The sequence below is a fragment of the Neoarius graeffei genome, chromosome 8, assembly GCF_027579695.1.
Source record: "Neoarius graeffei isolate fNeoGra1 chromosome 8, fNeoGra1.pri, whole genome shotgun sequence".
NCBI classification, from domain to species: domain Eukaryota; kingdom Metazoa; phylum Chordata; class Actinopteri; order Siluriformes; family Ariidae; genus Neoarius; species Neoarius graeffei.
Genome location: NC_083576.1, coordinates 72,301,954 through 72,320,928, shown reverse-complemented (window position 1 = coordinate 72,320,928; position 18,975 = coordinate 72,301,954). Strand labels below are relative to the sequence as shown.

Genomic DNA, 18,975 nt, shown 5'->3' with positions numbered 1-18,975 from the left:
CTGATATAAAAGCAAAAGGTGGATATCCATCCATCCATTATCTGTAACCACTTATCCTGTGCAGGGCCACGGGCAAGCTGGAGCCTATCCCAGCTGACTATGGGTGAGAGGTGGGGTACACCCTGGACAAGTCGCCAGGTCATCACAGGGCTGAAGGTGGCAATACACTACCGTGAAAAAGTCTTAGGTACATGTAAAGAAATGCTGTAAACTGAAAATAGCTTAAAAATAATGAAATCTTTCAATGTTAAAAAAATACTATAAACAGTAATCAGTAAGCCATAATAAATGAAACAAAGTCAGTATTTGGTGTGTGACGACCCTTTGCTTTAAAAAATAAATAAATAAATAAATAAATAGTCGTCTCAGGTCCAATGAGTGCAGTTTGATAAGGAAATGAGCTGTAGGTTTTACTGAGCATCTTCCAGAACCAGCCACAGTTCTTCTGGACACTTTGACTGTCACACTCGCTTCTTCATTTTGCCGCAAAACCCAGTAGCCTTCATTATGTTTTCTTTTATAATCTGAAAAGTGCTGTCTTAAAAAAGTGTAATATGCTGCTCAGATACAAAATTTTTTTTTGCCTGTAACATTTAATTTTGTGCTGGAAAACGAAAATTTGGACTCTAAAATGTTTTTGTACTGACTCGATAATGTAGAAGTCATCAAATAGAAATCTATAACAAAGTTTGTTTGGAAAAAAAAATAGGGTGCCTAAGACTTTTGCACAGTACTGGATATAAAGTATAGGAGAATATTTACACATTCAGAAAGAGAAATAGAAACTTTTGATCAGATGTTGTTTTGGTTTTTCACTATTTATATCTTAATTTTAACTATATTTTAACCATTTTCTTTACTTGGTATAATATCAGTGATGGAAAGAGAACAAAACACACTTGACTAGAGAAAAAGTACTGCTACATTTAGCAGACGCTCTTATCCAGATCGACGTATAACATACCAAGAGCAGCCTTGCTCAAGGGCACTTCAGCCATTCCTGCTGGTCCAGGGATTCAAACCAGTAACCTTTTGGTCCCAAAGCTGCTTCTTTAATCATTAGGCCATGGCTTCCCCTACTGTAGTATTCACCTGAGTAAATGAGGTGATTAAGAAAGTGACTCGAGTAAGAGTAAATACATCATCAGCTTGAGCAATTCCTTTAAATATTACTTTTATTTTATACATCTACAACCCCAATTCCAAAAAAGTTGGGACAAAGTACAAATTGTAAATAAAAACAGAATGCAATGATGTGGAAGTTTCAAAATTCCATATTTTATTCAGAATAGAACATAGATGACATATCAAATGTTTAAACTGAGAAAATGTATCATTTAAAGAGAAAAATTAGGTGATTTTAAAATTTCATGACAACAACACATCTCAAAAAAGTTGGGACAAGGCCATGTTTACCACTGTGAGACATCCCCTTTTCTCTTTACAACAGTCTGTAAACGTCTGGGGACTGAGGAGACAAGTTGCTCAAGTTTAGGGATAGGAATGTTAACCCATTCTTGTCTAATGTAGGATTCTAGTTGCTCAACTGTCTTAGGTCTTTTTTGTCGTATCTTCCGTTTTATGATGCGCCAAATGTTTTCTATGGGTGAAAGATCTGGACTGCAGGCTGGCCAGTTCAGTACCCGGACCCTTCTTCTACGCAGCCATGATGCTGTAATTGATGCAGTATGTGGTTTGGCATTGTCATGTTGGAAAATGCAAGGTCTTCCCTGAAAGAGATGTCGTCTGGATGGGAGCATATGTTGCTCTAGAACCTGCATATACCTTTCAGCATTGATGGTGTCTTTCCAGATGTGTAAGCTGCCCATGCCACACGCACTAATGCAACCCCATACCATCAGAGATGCAGGCTTCTGAACTGAGCACTGATAACTTGGGTCGTCCTTCTCCTCTTTAGTCCGAATGACACGGCATCCCTGATTTCCATAAAGAACTTCAAATTTTGATTCTTCTGACCACAGAACAGTTTTCCACTTTGCCACAGTCCATTTTAAATGAGCCTTGGCCCAGAGAAGACGTCTGCGCTTCTGGATCATGTTTAGATACAGCTTCTTCTTTGAACTATAGAGTTTTAGCTGGCAACAGCGGATGGCACGGTGAATTGTGTTCACAGATAATGTTCTCTGGAAATATTCCTGAGCCCATTTTGTGATTTCCAATACAGAAGCATACCTGTATGTGATGCAGTGCCGTCTAAGGGCCTGAAGATCACGGGCCCCCAGTATGGTTTTCCGGCCTTGACCCTTACACACAGAGATTCTTCCAGATTCTCTGAATCTTTTGATGATATTATGCACTGTAGATGAGGATATGTTCAAATTCTTTGCAATTTTACACTGTCGAACTCCTTTCTGATATTGCTCCACTATTTGTCGGCGCAGAATTAGGGGGATTGGTGATCCTCTTCCCATCTTTACTTCTGAGAGCCGCTGCCACTCCAAGATGCTCTTTTTATACCCAGTCATGTTAATGACCTATTGCCAATTGACCTAATGAGTTGCAATTTGGTCCTCCAGCTGTTCTTTTTTTGTACCTTTAACTTTTCCAGCCTCTTATTGCCCCTGTCCCAACTTTTTTGAGATGTGTTGCTGTCATGAAATTTCAAATGAGCCAATATTTGGCATGAAATTTCAAAATGTCTCACTTTCGACATTTGATATGTTGTCTATGTTCTATTGTGAATACAATATCAGTTTTTGAGATTTGTAAATTATTGCATTCCGTTTTTATTTACAATTTGTACTTTGTCCCAACTTTTTTGGAATCGGGGTTGTACAGTTGCTACACTTAATCTGAAATTATAACTTTTCAGATTAAGCATATCCATTTTCTGTTTTAGTCTTAGATAAGCTGTGCTGAAGTGAACACCACCTCTATAATCGACAGTATATAGAGAAATGTAACGTTAACTGGCTCGATACTTTAACCAGAATAGCTATTTGATTTGTAACATATATAAAGATTAATTGAAGATGCCTTATAAATTGAGCCAGGGATTTTTTTTCAAAAATAAATCGAGCAAAGGTGAATATTTTATTAAAAAATAAAATTCCTCTGCTTTAGTGATACTCAAAAAATAACCATGTACTCAAGTACTGTAATGAAAGTCCATATAGTTTATTATAATCTACCCTGGGATATAATAACATAGGGATATTTATAAATCCATGAAATGTCTTGCTGCTATAAATTAAATTTTATTTGTCTCCAACTTTTGCACTTTATTGATTATGTATTATATTAAAAAAAAGTGAGATTCACCTCCTACCCGTATGACCCCAATATAGCCTTAATGACTCCTACTACATTTGTATTTACTTTTAAACTTACAGTGTGGAACAATCGCCCTTATCCAGAGCAATGTGTTTTATAGTCCCTATCCAAAGTATTTCCTCATGGTAGTTTTATTTATTTATCAATCAACAATATTTAAACAGACAGTCCAATTCGGCTACGGCTGGTTTAAATGGAGGCCTGTAATATTTAACAGTTATTCCATGAAATCGAGTCGTACATGAGCTGATAACCGATGAGGCACATAGCACCGAGTTGGCTATAAGCCATGTATGATGAGATTGAGTGGAATAACTTGTATTATATCCACATTCACTGGATTTTGAGAAACAGAGTATTTTTTTTTTTGCAAATTCGATAAATAAAAACTTTATACAAAACGTCCGACAAAATAATTTCTGCTTAGGATGTAAACAAACCGGCGAAATGACAGTAGCAATTTGTGAGAAATGCAATAATAATAATTCTTGAAAAATTAAAAAAAAGATACGTTCTTATCATCAAATACTTTTATTCCATATTTTGTTGAATTTTTGGGGTTTTGTTTTCGAGTAGAGTTTTTATTTCATCCTTGGTTGCTTCAGCAACACGCTCCGCCATTTTGTTTTTCTCTACTCACAGTATATGAGCTCATATCCTAGTAGTAAAGTAGCCAATCAGAGCGCGCGATTGCTCATATCCAGTCAATGTGGATAGAATAAAACTAAATAACATGTACAGACACCTAAAATAGGTATATAAATATGTGAATATGTATATATGGACAAAAAACTTTAGGCTATAAATACACATATATCCAAACTAACTACACAAATGAAGTCTTCTTGAATTTATGGAATTATGCTTCCTTTCTCAAACTACTCGGAAGTGCGTTCCACACTTTAGCCCCATTTAAGCAAAAAGAACGGACACTTCGTGGTAATTAAAGTGCTAGTTCATTAGATCAGGGTATAAGCTTTTAAAAGCTCTCTTAGAGAGAATTTGATACAGCATGAAAAGAAAAAAACAGAAGTTAAGGGTTTTTGTTTATTTGTTCGTTTGTTTTTATTAAATTAGTGCTCATATACATGATTGGCGAAGAGGTACGTCATCAGTCTTGACTTGAAGACAGCCAGAGACACAGCTGTTCAGACAGCCAGAGGACGTTTAGTTCACCATCTGGGTACCAGTACAGAAAATATATAAAGCTTCTGGTCCAGTTTTGGATTTGAACATAACTGTTCCATTATAAAACTCCAAACTCTCGACTGGCTTTGGGGCATATCTCATTTTGTTTCCATGTGCCAGAATGATGTAAGTGAGCAAAGTATTTATTCAAATCACTATCTGTGATTAAAGATAAAAAGCCTCTGATGTGAAATATGCTTTCCCTTGAAGTGGCTGTTTTGTAGACACGTAATCTGGTGCATTGTTCTGTGATCTGGAGTACACATTGTTTTCTTCTTTCTGCATACATTATAACCACAAGCATGCAAGCATACAGATGTATGAGATTGATCCTGGCGAACAGATATACTGCATCCTGTATCTAATACCATACACACATACACATGGTAATATGTTCAAGGCATACTCTTATGTAAGTTTGTCCTGTCTAATGTCACCTTCTGCTTTCGGGACAAATCTGGTCCTGCTAATCCTTAAGGTGACGGCAGAGCCGTGCAAGTTCTTACATCCTAAAGCTGTAGCGTTTCACTTTTTTTGAGTGATGTTGTAGCTTTGATCTAAGTGAGGTGATTTGATGGCACACATTAGGCAAGACTCATAGGCAAAACTCTTCCAAGAGGATATTTTTGTTACCAGCAACAAAAGCATTTATGTATTGCATAACATGTAATCTGGAAATGTACTGTATACGATACATTTTTGGAATGTAGCTATCAAGTTTTACGATAGGCCAAATCACGAAGACATTACCATGTATGGTTAGGGCTATTTTTGTGAAGTGCCCATGAAATGTCATGGCTTGAATTCCACCTGCGATGGTTCAACCAGTCAGTGTCTCTGCCTATGTAAACACTGTGATTTTTCCATAAACCAGCTCCCACAAACATCTGACTGTCATTCGGTCTGTACTTTCACACTAGTGAACAATATTCTTCCCTTTTCAGCCCTCTTAGTGTGACAGTAATATTTGATTTGGAACAGGCTCGGATTCTCATGACCTGCTGTTCATTGTAACTTTTTCCCATAACAGAGTAATTCACATATCTTTTTTTTTTTTCAGAAACCATTACGTATAAATGACAAACTGTGCAATACAAAATAAACATCTGATATCTTTCATTGACGTTCCTAATTTACCCAGCATGCTCTGTTTCTCATTTTCAATGACAGGTAAAACATGTTCGAATACAGCTTTAAAATGGGGAATGGTTTTATCTGTTTATCAGTCTCATTCTCTTTAATAGATGACCCTCTTGACTACTGCATACAATTCATATTGTTATATACACTTGCCACCCGCTTTATTAGGAACATCTATAGACCTGAACATTTATTAAAAGAAAAAAAAGTCTCTAGCCCAGGGGTTTTCAAAGTGTGGGAGAGTCAGCCCCCCCTCACAATTTTTGTTGTTGCTATACTTAATGTTCCATTCGTATTTAAAAAAAAAAAAAAGGTTGTTGTACACATTTTTATTTTTTTCTTTTACACATTTTAAACATCTGTGCTTTTCTTTTTAAAACATCTTGTTTTACACATTTTAAACATCTCATAACATCGTTAGCTAGCACCTCTTGGCAGACAACACACTGTGGCAGTGGAGCATCTTCAGATCCAGTCCATGAAAATCCAAACTTTAAATAATCGTGGTCATACTTCCTTCTTTTTCCAGTCCCCCAGGATTCCGCGGGCCTTTTTTGTGATTGTTGCGGGCTAAAATGTCTGATGTTGCGGGGGGGTTTCAAAAAAATTGCGATGAAAGTTGCGGTGTTTTTTAGGTTTTTGTTGCGATTACATTGCGGGAGGAAGTGAAAGTTGTGAGAAATTGTAGCGATTTTCTCTTTTTGTGATTAAAATTGAGTGGTATGTTAAATATTGTTATTACTGAAAACCTATTGATTAAAAAAACAAAGACACTGAGAAATGGTCCTAGAAACAACTTTACCAATATAAAAGATTACCAGGACTACAAAAATGCAGAAAAATAGGCTTTACTTATCCAAATGCACCTCATCTCATCTCATTATCTCTAGCCGCTTTATCCTTCTACAGGGTCGCAGGCAAGCTGGAGCCTATCCCAGCTGACTATGGGCGAAAGGCGGGGTACACCCTGGACAAGTCGCCAGGTCATCACAGGGCTGACACATAGACACAGACAACCATTCACACTCACATTCACACCTACGGTCAATTTAGAGCCACCAGTTAACCTAACCTGCATGTCTTTGGACTGTGGGGGAAACCGGAGTACCCGGAGGAAACCCACGCGGACACGGGGAGAACATGCAAACTCCACACAGAAAGGCCCTTGCCGGCCCCAGGGCTCGAACCCAGGACCTTCTTGCTGTGAGGCGACAGCGCTAACCACTACACCACCGTGCCGCCTCCAAATGCACCTGTTGGTTCAAAAGTTAAAGTACATAGAACCTCACAGCACAACATGAAGTTACCTTAAAATATAATATAAATGCCTCAGCTTTCATGTAAGAAAAAAAACTATTAATACTAGTACTGTGTGCAGGCAGTCTCTCCTGAAGACTAAATTAAACAATAATTATAAACTAATAAAATAAATGGCTCAGGCTTCATAGAAAAAAAAACAATTTGAACAGAATCTCACAGTATGATGCTGAAGCTGCCTAAACAATGGAAAATAAAATACCATTTTGGCAAAAATGTTGGCATCCATTAATTTCTTGTATTAAGTAAAAAATAATGTAAAGTGCACACAGTCCTTCACTATAAGCATAACACACTTTCAGTAACAGAATTTAAGCCTATATAAACACTGACTCGCACATCATGCAATGTTGCCAGATACTGCTGATGTTTTCCAGCCCAAAATATGTTCAAAACCCGCCAAAATGCACTTAAAACCGCCCAGTCTGGCAACAGTGCGCACATGTTTGTCGACATCACCTCAAGACGACGCCAACGATTGGTCAAATTTGCGGGAAAGTTGCGGTGATTGGATATAATTGCAACACCGCACTGAATTCGCGGGGATTGGTTGAATTTGCGTTGAAGTTGCAAATCGCAACATCGCGAAATCCTGGAGGGTCTGGTTTTTTGCTTGGCCCAGACTCTGTCTCCTCACTCACTGTAGCTTTAGGTACTAAAAATCGATCCATTTTGTCTCTGGTAAAGGCTAGCTGAAGTTCGCTAAATGTCCACAATAGTAACTTATTCTGGTTTATTTTTCCTCACGTTGCGCCCCCCCTGAAGAACTCTGGCGCCCCCCAGGGGAGGTGCGCCCCATACTTTGAAAAGCCCTGCTCTAGCCTTTACAGCACAGAATGGTGCATAGAAACAAACAAATGGGCGGCACAGTGGTGTAGTGGTTAGCATTGTCACCTCACAGCAAGGAGGTTCCGGGTTCGAACGCCACAGCTGACAGGGGCCTTTCTGTGTGGAGTTTGCATGTTCTCCCCATGTCTGTGTGGGTTTCCTTCAGGTTTCCCCCACAGTTCAGAGAACATGCAGGTTAGGTAAAATACCCAGAAAGTGGTGTTGTGCAAGTCAGTGCATGCTTAGTGCTGGTCCCAAGCCTGGATAGATTGGGGAAGGAAGGGCATCCGGTGTAAAACCTATGCCAAATCAAATATGTGGAACAGATCCACTGTGGCGACCCATAACGGGAGGAGAAGAAGAAGGTGCATAAAAACAAACAAATAGCAAAAAAAAAACAACAACAACCCATCATTGGGTTTTCAACTGTTCAGATTTGGTGACACTTTGCTGACTGTAGCCTGGAACTGAACCCAGTGTGGTTTTCTGCTTTCGTAGTCCATCCGCCTCATAATTCTACATGATGCTTTTCGACTCACCATTATACACTGTCCGAAATAGGGGTACTAAACCTCTAGGGTTTATTATTGGACCTCAGGGTAACTATGTGTTCCTTTTTAGGGCCAAAAAGGCACATATATATTCCTAAGCAGTATATAAAAGGTGCAAATAAGTACCTTAGAGGGTACTGCCCCAGGGACAAGCCATTGTACCACTAAAGACACAATAATGTACTTTATTTTCTGAGAGTGTAGAGTTGCGATCTGAATTACTGTCAACTTCCAGTCTGGCCAGTCTCCTCTGACCTCTCACCAGCAACGTGTTTTGTTGGATGTTTTATGCTTTTTGCATCATTTCATTTAAACATTAGAGAGTGTTGTGTGTGAAGATCCCAGGAGTTTCTGAAATACTTAAACCAGCCCATCTGGCACCAACAAACATCCCCTGTGTCCAAAATCGCTCCCTACACTCTATATAGGGCACTATATAGTGGGGATGCCATTTTGTAGTGCTGTCCGAAACCTTAGTGAGGATTATTTACACCCTATATAGTGCACTCAAAGTATCCCACAATGCATCACGAAAAGTAGTGTACAACCAATGGTCACTAACCAAAGTAATATCATGCATTGCAGTCATGCGGAAAGTAATCAAATTAAAAGTCTCAAATTTGATTTAATAAAAGGCAGCGGCAAAGAAGAAAGTATTCAGCCTTGATTTAAAAGAACTGAAAGATGCAGGTACTTTGTATTGATTAATGTGGGAAATACACTCAGTATAATATGGATTTATCACAAAAATACATCCATGTATTTATTATTTTGAAAACCAACCAGCCGACTGATCTGGCACATTTTAATTGTGCGACAGTAATGACGTAAATACCAGCGCGATGGACTAGTGTCCGAAAGTGTTTTTTCATTTTACCAATGAGCTCACTATATAGTCCTCTATATAGTAATTCCCTATAGAGGGAGTAGTGAACGAGTGAGTGATTTCAGACACAGCGAAAATTTTCTTTCAGCTGTTCCCGTTAGGGGTCGCCGCAGTGGATCCATCCATCATCTGTGGCCGCTTATCCTGTTCTACAGGGTCGCAGGCAAGCTGGAGCCTATCCCAGCTGACTATGGGCAAGAGGCGGGGTACACCCTGGACAAGTCGCCAGGTCATCGCAGGGCTAACACATGGACAACCATTCACGCTCACATTCACACCTACGGTCAATTTAGAGCCACCAATTAGCCTAACCTGCATGTCTTTGGACTGTGGGGGAAACTGGTGCACCCGGAGGAAACACACACAGACAACATGCAAACCCCACACAGAAAGGCCCTTGCCGGCCACTGGGCTCGAACCCAGGACCTTCTTGCTGTGAGGCGACAGTGCTAACCACTACACCACTGTGCCGCCCTGCAGTGGCTCATGCTTCCTAATTTATGATCCAATATTTGATTTGGCATAGGTTTTACACCGGATGCCCTTCCTGACGCAACCCTCCCCAATTTAAGTCCGGCGCTAATCTGTATGTCTTTGAACTGTCGGAGGAAACCAACGAAGACACGGGAAGAACATGTAAACTCCACACAGAAAGGCCCCCGCTGGCTGTGAGATTTGAACCTGGAATCTTCTTGCTGTGAGGTGACAGTGATAACCACTGCGCCACCATGCCACTCGCTGGCACCAACAAACATACCTGCATATCTGCATCCCACTGCTGCCACATGATTGGCTGATTGGGTGTTTGCGTGATACAGGTGTTCCTATTAAAGTGGTCACTGAGTGTATAGTTGAACAGTATGGAAATTACAGGTTGCGTAGCCATCTCTGGAATGATTTTGAAGGCCAAATTTTTTAAAGTGATTTCTGGGCTAAATAAACTATACTATAAACACAGAAAGGTTGCAGATAAATGACTTTCCAATTTAAATTTGGGAAATTAATGATGTGGGAAAACATTATTAGTGTTAGTGCCTGGAAGGACAGATTTCAGTTTCAAAATAAATAGTTTTGAATAGTGTTTATGTACTATAAACTTTAAATGGAGGACAGAAATTGTTTAGTCTAGCAGCAGTACATTTCTGTGGAGTGCGGCACCCGCATTAGCACTACGCCTTCACTGTGTACATTAGAAGTAAATGAACGCTTGTAACACTCCGTCTTGGAACTCAGCTCACTCTGTAGTGGAACAGTAACAACTGATGAACAAAGGGCAGATTAATAACCGACAAGTGAATGAAAAACTTGATTCATTTTGAGTAAAATGTTGGGTAAACAATATGCTACACACTTTTACTGTTATAATATTTAAAATAGAGTGTCTACTGTACACACTACATTGACATGGAAATAAGGTGATATTTATGATGAATGATGTGTGTATGGGCCAAAGATTCTCAAATATGCAAAAATATTACAGAAGTAAATATTAATTTAATTTAATTTAATTTAATTTAATGGTTTTCATTTCCATTGTTCCTTCCTTGAACCACTGATGGGTGATATTAATATTCTTTCCAATCCTGTACCAAGTAATAACAAAACACCAAAATTTACTGGATAATGTTACCAGATAATAATATTTATTCTATCCACATTCACTGGATATGAGCAAAAGCACACTCTGATTGGCTACTCTACTACTAGGATATCAGCTCGTATATTGTGAGTAGAGAAAAACAAAATGGCAGAGCGTGTTGCTGAAGCAATCGAGGATGAAATAAAAACTCTACTTGAAAACAAAACCCAAAAAAAACAACAAAATATGGAATAAAAGTATTTGATAGTGAGAACGTATATTTTTATTTTTTAATAATCATTATTATTGCGGGGCGGCACGGTGGTGTAGTGGTTAGCGCTGTCGCCTCACAGCAAGAAGGTCCAGGTTCGAGCCCCGTGGCCAGCGAGGGCCTTTCTGTGTGGAGTTTGCATGTTCTCCCCGTGTCCGCATGGGTTTCCTCCGGGTGCTCCGGTTTCCCCCACAGTCCAAAGACATGCAGGTTACGTTAACTGGTGACTCTAAATTGGCCGTAGGTGTGAATGTGAGTGTGAATGGTTGTCTGTGTCTATGTGTCAGCCCTGTGATGACCTGGCGACTTGTCCAGGGTGTACCCCGCCTTTCGCCCGTAGTCAGCTGGGATAGGCTCCAGCTTGCCTGCGACCCTGTAGAAGGATAAAGCGGCTAGAGATGATGAGATGAGATGAATAATCATTATTATTGTGGGGCGGCACGGTGGTGTAGTGGTTAGCGCTGTCGCCTCACAGCAAGAAGGTCCTGGGTTCGAGCCCCGTGGCCGGCGAGGGCCTTTCTGTGTGGAGTTTGCATGTTGTCCGCGTGGGTTTCCTCCGGGTGCTCCGGTTTCCCCCAGAGACATGCAGGTTAGGTTAACTGGTGACTCTAACTTGACTGTAGGGTGAATGGTTGTCTGTGTCTATGTGTCAGCCCTGTGATGACCTGGCGACTTGTCCAGGGTGTACCCCGCCTTTCGCCCGTAGTCAGCTGGGATAGGCTCCAGCTTGCTTGCATCCCTGCAGAACAGGATAAAGCGGCGGGAGATAATGAGATGAGATTATTATTGCTTTTTTTTTTTTTACAAATTGCTACTGTCATTTTGCCGGTTTGTTTACGTTCTAAGCGGAAATTATTTTGCCAGACATTTGAATTAGCAAAAAATAAAAATAACAATGCTCTGTTTCTCAAAATCCAATGAATGTGGATAGAATAAAACAGTTATTCTACTCAATCTCATTGTACATGGCTTATAGCCAACTCAATGCTACGCACCTCATTGGCTATCAGCTCATGTACGACACAACTTGGTGGAATAACTGTTAAATATCCCTCATCAAAAAATTCCAAACTAAAAGTGTTAAGATTGAATCTCAGCATAAACTTACTGGAGGCAGCCATGGTTGTTGTTTATGTTGAAGTGACCTTCGACCTGTGCATGTGCAATGTACCATAGATAGAATAAAACAGTTATTCCACTCAATCTCGCCTCGACTATCAGCTCATGTACGACTCGACTTCATGGAATAACTATTAAATATATATATATTTTTTGCTTCATGTACAATAATAGCATATTATTTTACCCACATCTTAAAACTCAAATTTTTTCAATCAATATTATGTGTTGATTTAATTCAGTATATCATTTAGTTCATGGATGAAGTAAACAAGGTAAATTCAATGTAAAAAATGTTTTCGCAACATAAAACCTCATTATGTAAAAGTACATTACATTTAGCAGACGCTGTTATCCAGAGCGACGTATAACGTACCCAGAGCAGCCTGGGGAGCAGTAAAGGGTTAAGTGCCTTACTCAAGGGCACTTCAGCCATTCCTGCTGGTCCAGGGAATCAAACCAGTGACCTTTTGAATAAGTGAGAATGAGAGAAAAACAGATTCATTTGACAAGGGGTGGAGATTTGTCCATCTCGTATGTTTATGCAGTGAATTTTTAAATGATCATGAGTTCATAACTAAATGTTGAAACAGAAACACTAACAATTCATAGCTTGTGTGTATATATGTGTCTTTATCCATGGAAATCCAGCTGCTGCATCTTGAAACACATTTAAAAAAAAACACACACACAGAGAGTGAAAACACTGATAATACATATTTATATACATACACATTTATACAAAGTCAGAATTCTCATACCCGTGTTTCTTTTCATTTTTTTCTCATCTCTTTTGTTGTTGTTTTTTTTTTAAAGGAGAACTATCTTTTTTTTTCAATACACAAAGACAATAGGCCACAAATGCAACATAAAAAAAATTACTGCAAGAGAGAGACCGAATGACTTTGCCGTTTAGGAGAGAACATAAAGCCAGCAATGTGCTCTCCTAAACCAGACCTCTACCGTAGATGTGGCAGGATGATTTCTGGAGCCTACTTTACTGTAATAGTTGCTACAGTGGACCTCTGTGCTTTTAAATAGTAACACTTAAATTGAAAGCCCACAGCCACCTCACAAGAGTTGTATGACTGTCATGAACACTACAAAAACACATCATACATTATATGTCTATTGATTTTAGCAGCTGTTACGTCGGATTTCAGTGACATGTACAGTACCTGATTTTGCACCACTGACATAACGTCGTATGTGGTGAGATGATGTTTCTTGTTCAACATGTGTATAATGCTTATATCCTAAAGTTCTTCGGTTTTAAAAAGAAGCATACAACCAGGAAAGAAAGTGCAAGAAGGTAGCTACCTAAACGGCAACGAAATAACGCAAATCTCACAAGTCAGATGCAGATGCAGCTGTCAAATTAGCATAATACTTTATATACGTTTGGCATTCAGGTTACTTTTTAAATGTTTACATAGCACCACCCATCACATTGCAGGGCATTCTAAGTCTGTAATCAACCATGACAATGGAACACAGTAATCAGAAGTAGAAAATGAAAAATATGCATTCACAACACAGCTAACACCGCCGAATTTGACAACTGCACCTGCATTTAAGCCCCAATAAGGATGTTTTGGATTTTTTTTTCTTAACTTTTTATGGCGATTTGCTTTCAGGTGTTCATTCCAAGCACAAAACCTAATCATTATCCAGTATATACACGGAGATTGACCGATTGTACACAATTTGGAGACCAACAGACCAAACACTCCTGATTGGGGCTTTTAAGACAAGGAGATAACTATTTTAGGCTTTTTGTGCTCTGTAGATCAGAGGATGAAGGCTGAGAGGAGAGGAGAGGAGAGGAGAGGAGAGGAGAGGAGAGGGGTCCTGGAGGGACGAGGGTTAGATCAGAGCTGGTGGTTCCTGGAATTAAAGGTCCGTTTACTGCAGTTCTTAAAGGAGACCAGGTCACAGTCCCAGCTTCAGTCTGACTCTCACCAACCCAGGCTCCAACTGAACAAGACCAAGAAATAAACAGCAGAGTCCATGTTAATCTCAAATTATGAGATGAGATGAGATGAGATAAAACATATGATAAACAGTGTTATCATTATACAGGAAAAAGATACTCAATATACTTCAATATAGTTGCTGGAACAGGATTTTTCATCATATAGCATGTTTATATTACTCATATAACCATGTACTATATATTTAATGCTGTACTTTTTTTTTTTTTTTTACTGTTTACTCATTTTTCTTAAACATGAACTTGACCAGAGCCAGCAAATGAAACTTGGACAAATCTAACACATTTACATCATAAATATTGATAGTGTGTGTGTGTGTGTGTGTGTGGCCCTTAAATAAATAAACAGACAATTTTAGTATAAATTGTAAAAGTATTTCATGAGAATAATTATAAAGAAAAATTAGCAATACAATATATTAATATAATAATAAACCAGAAATACACTGGCACAAACGTATAATTTTATATATAAACAAGTTTTAATATAATATACAAAATTTGTCAGACAGGATGACATTAATAAGCAGGGTTGCCAGGTTTCAACCAAATTTCCAGCCCAACCACATTTCAAAAACAGGCTCAATGAGACTGTAGCTCATACCGGCCACTGCTGTTGTGTGTGAGTTTGAAATCCGATCAATCCTGTAGGAGGAGTAGTGATTTTTGTGAAATTGAATGTGACCCCTCTGTAGCTTTATCCATGGCAGCTGGCGCCACCTGGTGAACAATTCTTGTTGGTATATGTCTTTAGAGTCTTCTGGGTGAGTTTCAGTGAAAACGTCCCAGCAGTTTACAAAGAGTAGCGTTTAATGTGATGAGTCACCTAAAAATTTCAAACGCCCATAAAATGTTAAATACTGTATGACAGGTGACACCACCGTCTTGAGAACGTTTATACACACCAACCTGGGGAACATTCCATGAGTTTGATTAAAATCTGATCACTCCTGTAGGAGGAGTAGCGATTTTCGTGAAATTGCACGTGACTCCTCTGGAGCTTTATCTATGGTAGGTGGCGCCACATGGTCAACAATTCTTGCTGGGGTATGTCTTTAGAGTCTTCTCGGTGAGTTTCAGTAAAAACATCCTAGCAGTTTACGAAGAGTAGCGTTTAATGTGACGAATCACCCAAAAATTTCAGACGGCCATAAAATCGTAAATATGACACATGGCACCACCATCTTGACAAATTTTATGTACACCCACCTGGGGGAACATTGTATGTGAGTTTGATCAAAATTCGATCAATCCTGTAGGAGTAGTAGCGATTTTTGTAAATTGTGGACCGGCAATGGACGACGGAGGATCAACGGACAAACGACGGATGGATGACGCGTGATCACATAAGCTCATCCAGCCTGATCTGTGGCCGGATGAGCTAAAAACCATACAGAAGACCTGAAACTAGCTCAAAAAATTCAAGCGTGGGAAAAGAGATATTTTTTTCTAAGTCTTTGAATGGGAAATAAGGTTAGTGTGCACATGCATTATTCATGTACAGACATTTTCCACTCCACAACCCTCCTTTACCTGTCCCACAACAATTTGCCTTTGTTTGTGGCCAAGGGATATTTTTAAACTTGTCCCATCTAGAAGCTGTGACAGGTCTAGCAAGCCGGTGGTAGATGAAGTGTGCTCAAGATCGATGCAGACAGCCTTGTAAGAGGCTGGCAACTGACAGGCCAATTGGCCTACAGGGCATCAGGGTGAGTGAGTGAGTGAGTGTGAGTCCCATCTGGCAACCCTGTTTTTAATTGTCCTGTCCACTGCTTGTCTTCCACTCAAAACATTCATTATACAACCCCGATTCCAAAAAAGTTGGGACAAAGTACAAATTGCAAATAAAAACGGAATGCAATGATGTGGAAATTTCAAAATTCCATATTTTATTCAGAATACAACATTGCTGACATATCAAATGTTTAAACTGAGAAAATGTATCATTTAAAGAGAAAAATTAGGTGATTTTAAATTTCATGACAACAACACATCTCAAAAAAGTTGGGACAAGGCCATGTTTACCACTGTGAGAAAGCTCCTTTTCTCTTTACAACAGTCTGTAAACGTCTGGGGACTGAGGAGACAAGTTGCTCAAGTTTAGGGATAGGAATGTTAACCCATTCTTGTCTAATGTAGGATTCTAGTTGCTCAACTGTCTTAGGTCTTTTTTGTCGTATCTTCTGTTTTATGATGCGCCAAATGTTTTGTATGGGTGAAAGATCTGGACTGCAGGCTGGCCAGTTCAGTACCCGGACCCTTCTTCTACGCAGCCATGATGCTGTAATTGATGCAGTATGTGGTTTGGCATTGTCATGTTGGAAAATGCAAGGTCTTCCCTGAAAGAGATGTCGTCTGGATGGGAGCATATGTTGCTCTAGAACCTGGATATACCTTTCAGCATTGATGGTGTCTTTCCAGATGTGTAAGCTGCCCATGCCACACGCACTAATGCAACCCCATACCATCAGAGATGCAGGCTTCTGAACTGAGCACTGATAACTTGGGTCGTCCTTCTCCTCTTTAGTCCGAATGACACGGCATCCCTGATTTCCATAAAGAACTTCAAATTTTGATTCGTCTGACCACAGAACAGTTTTCCACTTTGCCACAGTCCATTTTAAATGAGCCTTGGCCCAGAGAAGACGTCTGCGCTTCTGAATCATGTTTAGATACGGCTTCTTCTTTGAACTATAGAGTTTTAGCTGGCAACGGCGGATGGCACGGTGAATTGTGTTCACAGATGATGTTCTCTGGAAATATTCCTGAGCCCATTTTGTGATTTCCAATACAGAAGCATGCCTGTATGTGATGCAGTGCCGTCTAAGGGCCCGAAGATCACGGGCACTCAGTATGGTTTTCCGGCGTTGACCCTTACGCACAGAGATTCTTCCAGATTCTCTGAATCTTTTGATGATATTATGCACTGTAGATGATATGTTCAAACTCTTTGCAATTTTACACTGTCGAACTCCTTTCTGATATTGCTCCACTATTTGTTGGCGCAGAATTAGGGGGATTGGTGATCCTCTTCCCATCTTTACTTCTGAGAGCCGCTGCCACTCCAAGATGCTCTTTTTATACCCAGTCATGTTAATGACCTATTGCCAATTGACCTAATGAGTTGCAATTTGGTCCTCCAGCTGTTCCTTTTTTGTACCTTTAACTTTTCCAGCCTCTTATTGCCCCTGTCCCAACTTTTTTGAGATTTGTTGCTGTCATGAAATTTCAAATGAGCCAATATTTGGCATGAAATTTCAAAATGTCTCACTTTCAACATTTGATATGTTGTCTATGTTCTACTGTGAATACAATATCAGTTTTTGAGATTTGTAAATTATTGCATTCCGTTTTTATTTACAATTTGTACTTTGTCCCAACTTTTTTGGACTCGAGGTTGTAAAACAGGCAAGGGGCAGTGTTATTCTTGCCCCAGTGGGCTTCTATTCATCTCATCTCATTATCTGTAGCTGCTTTATCCTGTTCTACAGGGTCGCAGGCAAGCTGGAGCCTATCTCAGCTGACTACGGGCGAAAGGCGGGGTACACCCTGGACAAGTCGCCAGGGCTTCTATTCATACTTGTTGCAAATCTAACTTTTGTCCACTAGGGTGTAATAAGAACTTTGTGGAGTAAAATCGGCCTTAAGCATGCTGCCCTGAGATTTTGCGACATTCAGAAAGGCGAGCAATCATTGCAACATCAGATTATATCTGTCAAATACCAACATTTTTTAAAAAACTGTTAGTTAAAAGAGGTAATTTGTATTTTTACTCAATTTAAACTGCTTGGATTTCTGAATGGGGCGGCACGGTGGTGTAGTGGTTAGCGCTGTCGCCTCACAGCAAGAAGGTCCTGGGTTCGAGCCCAGCGGCCAACGAGGGCCTTTCTGTGTGGAGTTTGCATGTTCTCCCTGTGTCTGTGTGGGTTTCCTCCGGGTGTTCCGGTTTCCCCCACAGTCCAAAGGCATGCAGGTTAGGTTAATTGGTGGCTCCAAATTGACTGTAGGTGTAAATGGTTGTCTGTGTCTATGTGTCAGCCCTGCGATGACCTGGTGACTTGTCCAGGGTGTACCCCGCCTCTCGCCCATAGTCAGCTGGGATAGGCTCCAGCTTGCCTGCGACTCGGTCGAACAGGATAAGCGGCTACAGATAATGGATAGATGGATTTGTAACTGAGGGCTTCCTGAAGATTAACATTTGTTAAACGGTTGATGTAAATAGCGGGGCTCTTCTACACCTGCCCCATGTGGGCGAGTCTCCGCTGATGCATTTCACAAGCTTTTCTCCCAGCTGAAACGATGCACCAAATTTAATCTAATTTGCAAACATCTTCTGTTGAATGATTACCAGTAATAGTTGGTGTGCAGGCCCTGTCTGAGGGTGGGTTTGATTTGTACAGAAACAGGGATGGGATATGGGGTGGCTCCTCTCTGGTTGGACGGTGTAGTCAGGTGGCTAAAGTGGAGCTCTGGTACACTGCAGCTCTCCGCCCAGCTTTAATCTACACACACAAGAAACTATTAATCACACACACACAAACACACACACAAGACAATCATGGATAGCAGATGGACTCTTTCATACGTAGATAAACATTCCAATCTGTTATGGTTCTCATGCACTGAGAGCATTCTGTACTAACATCTGAATACAAATAGTGTCAGATCCAGAGCATGATCACGAAAGGTAACTCAAGATACTCATTAAAGACTGGACATGTTGACAGGACATGCATTTCAACACAGAAACACATGCTTCTGGAGTGTGCAAACATGACACCGAACCTCTGAGACCAAGCTGAGGTAACA

At 40.0% G+C, this 18,975-nt stretch overlaps 1 protein-coding gene across 1 annotated transcript in view; it reads right to left on the bottom strand.

Annotated features, from left to right (window-relative positions):
- Positions 1-13,525: 13,525 nt before the first annotated feature.
- erc1a (ELKS/RAB6-interacting/CAST family member 1a) overlaps positions 13,526-18,975 on the bottom strand; it is a 69,849-nt gene continuing 64,399 nt past the window's right edge. The window contains exons 17-18 of the mRNA XM_060927029.1: positions 18,515-18,668; positions 13,526-14,150 (exon numbers count right to left, since the gene is read on the bottom strand). Coding sequence (XP_060783012.1) covers positions 18,615-18,668 — 54 coding nt within the window. The 3' untranslated portion in view covers positions 13,526-14,150; positions 18,515-18,614. The remainder of the gene's footprint in view (positions 14,151-18,514; positions 18,669-18,975) is intronic.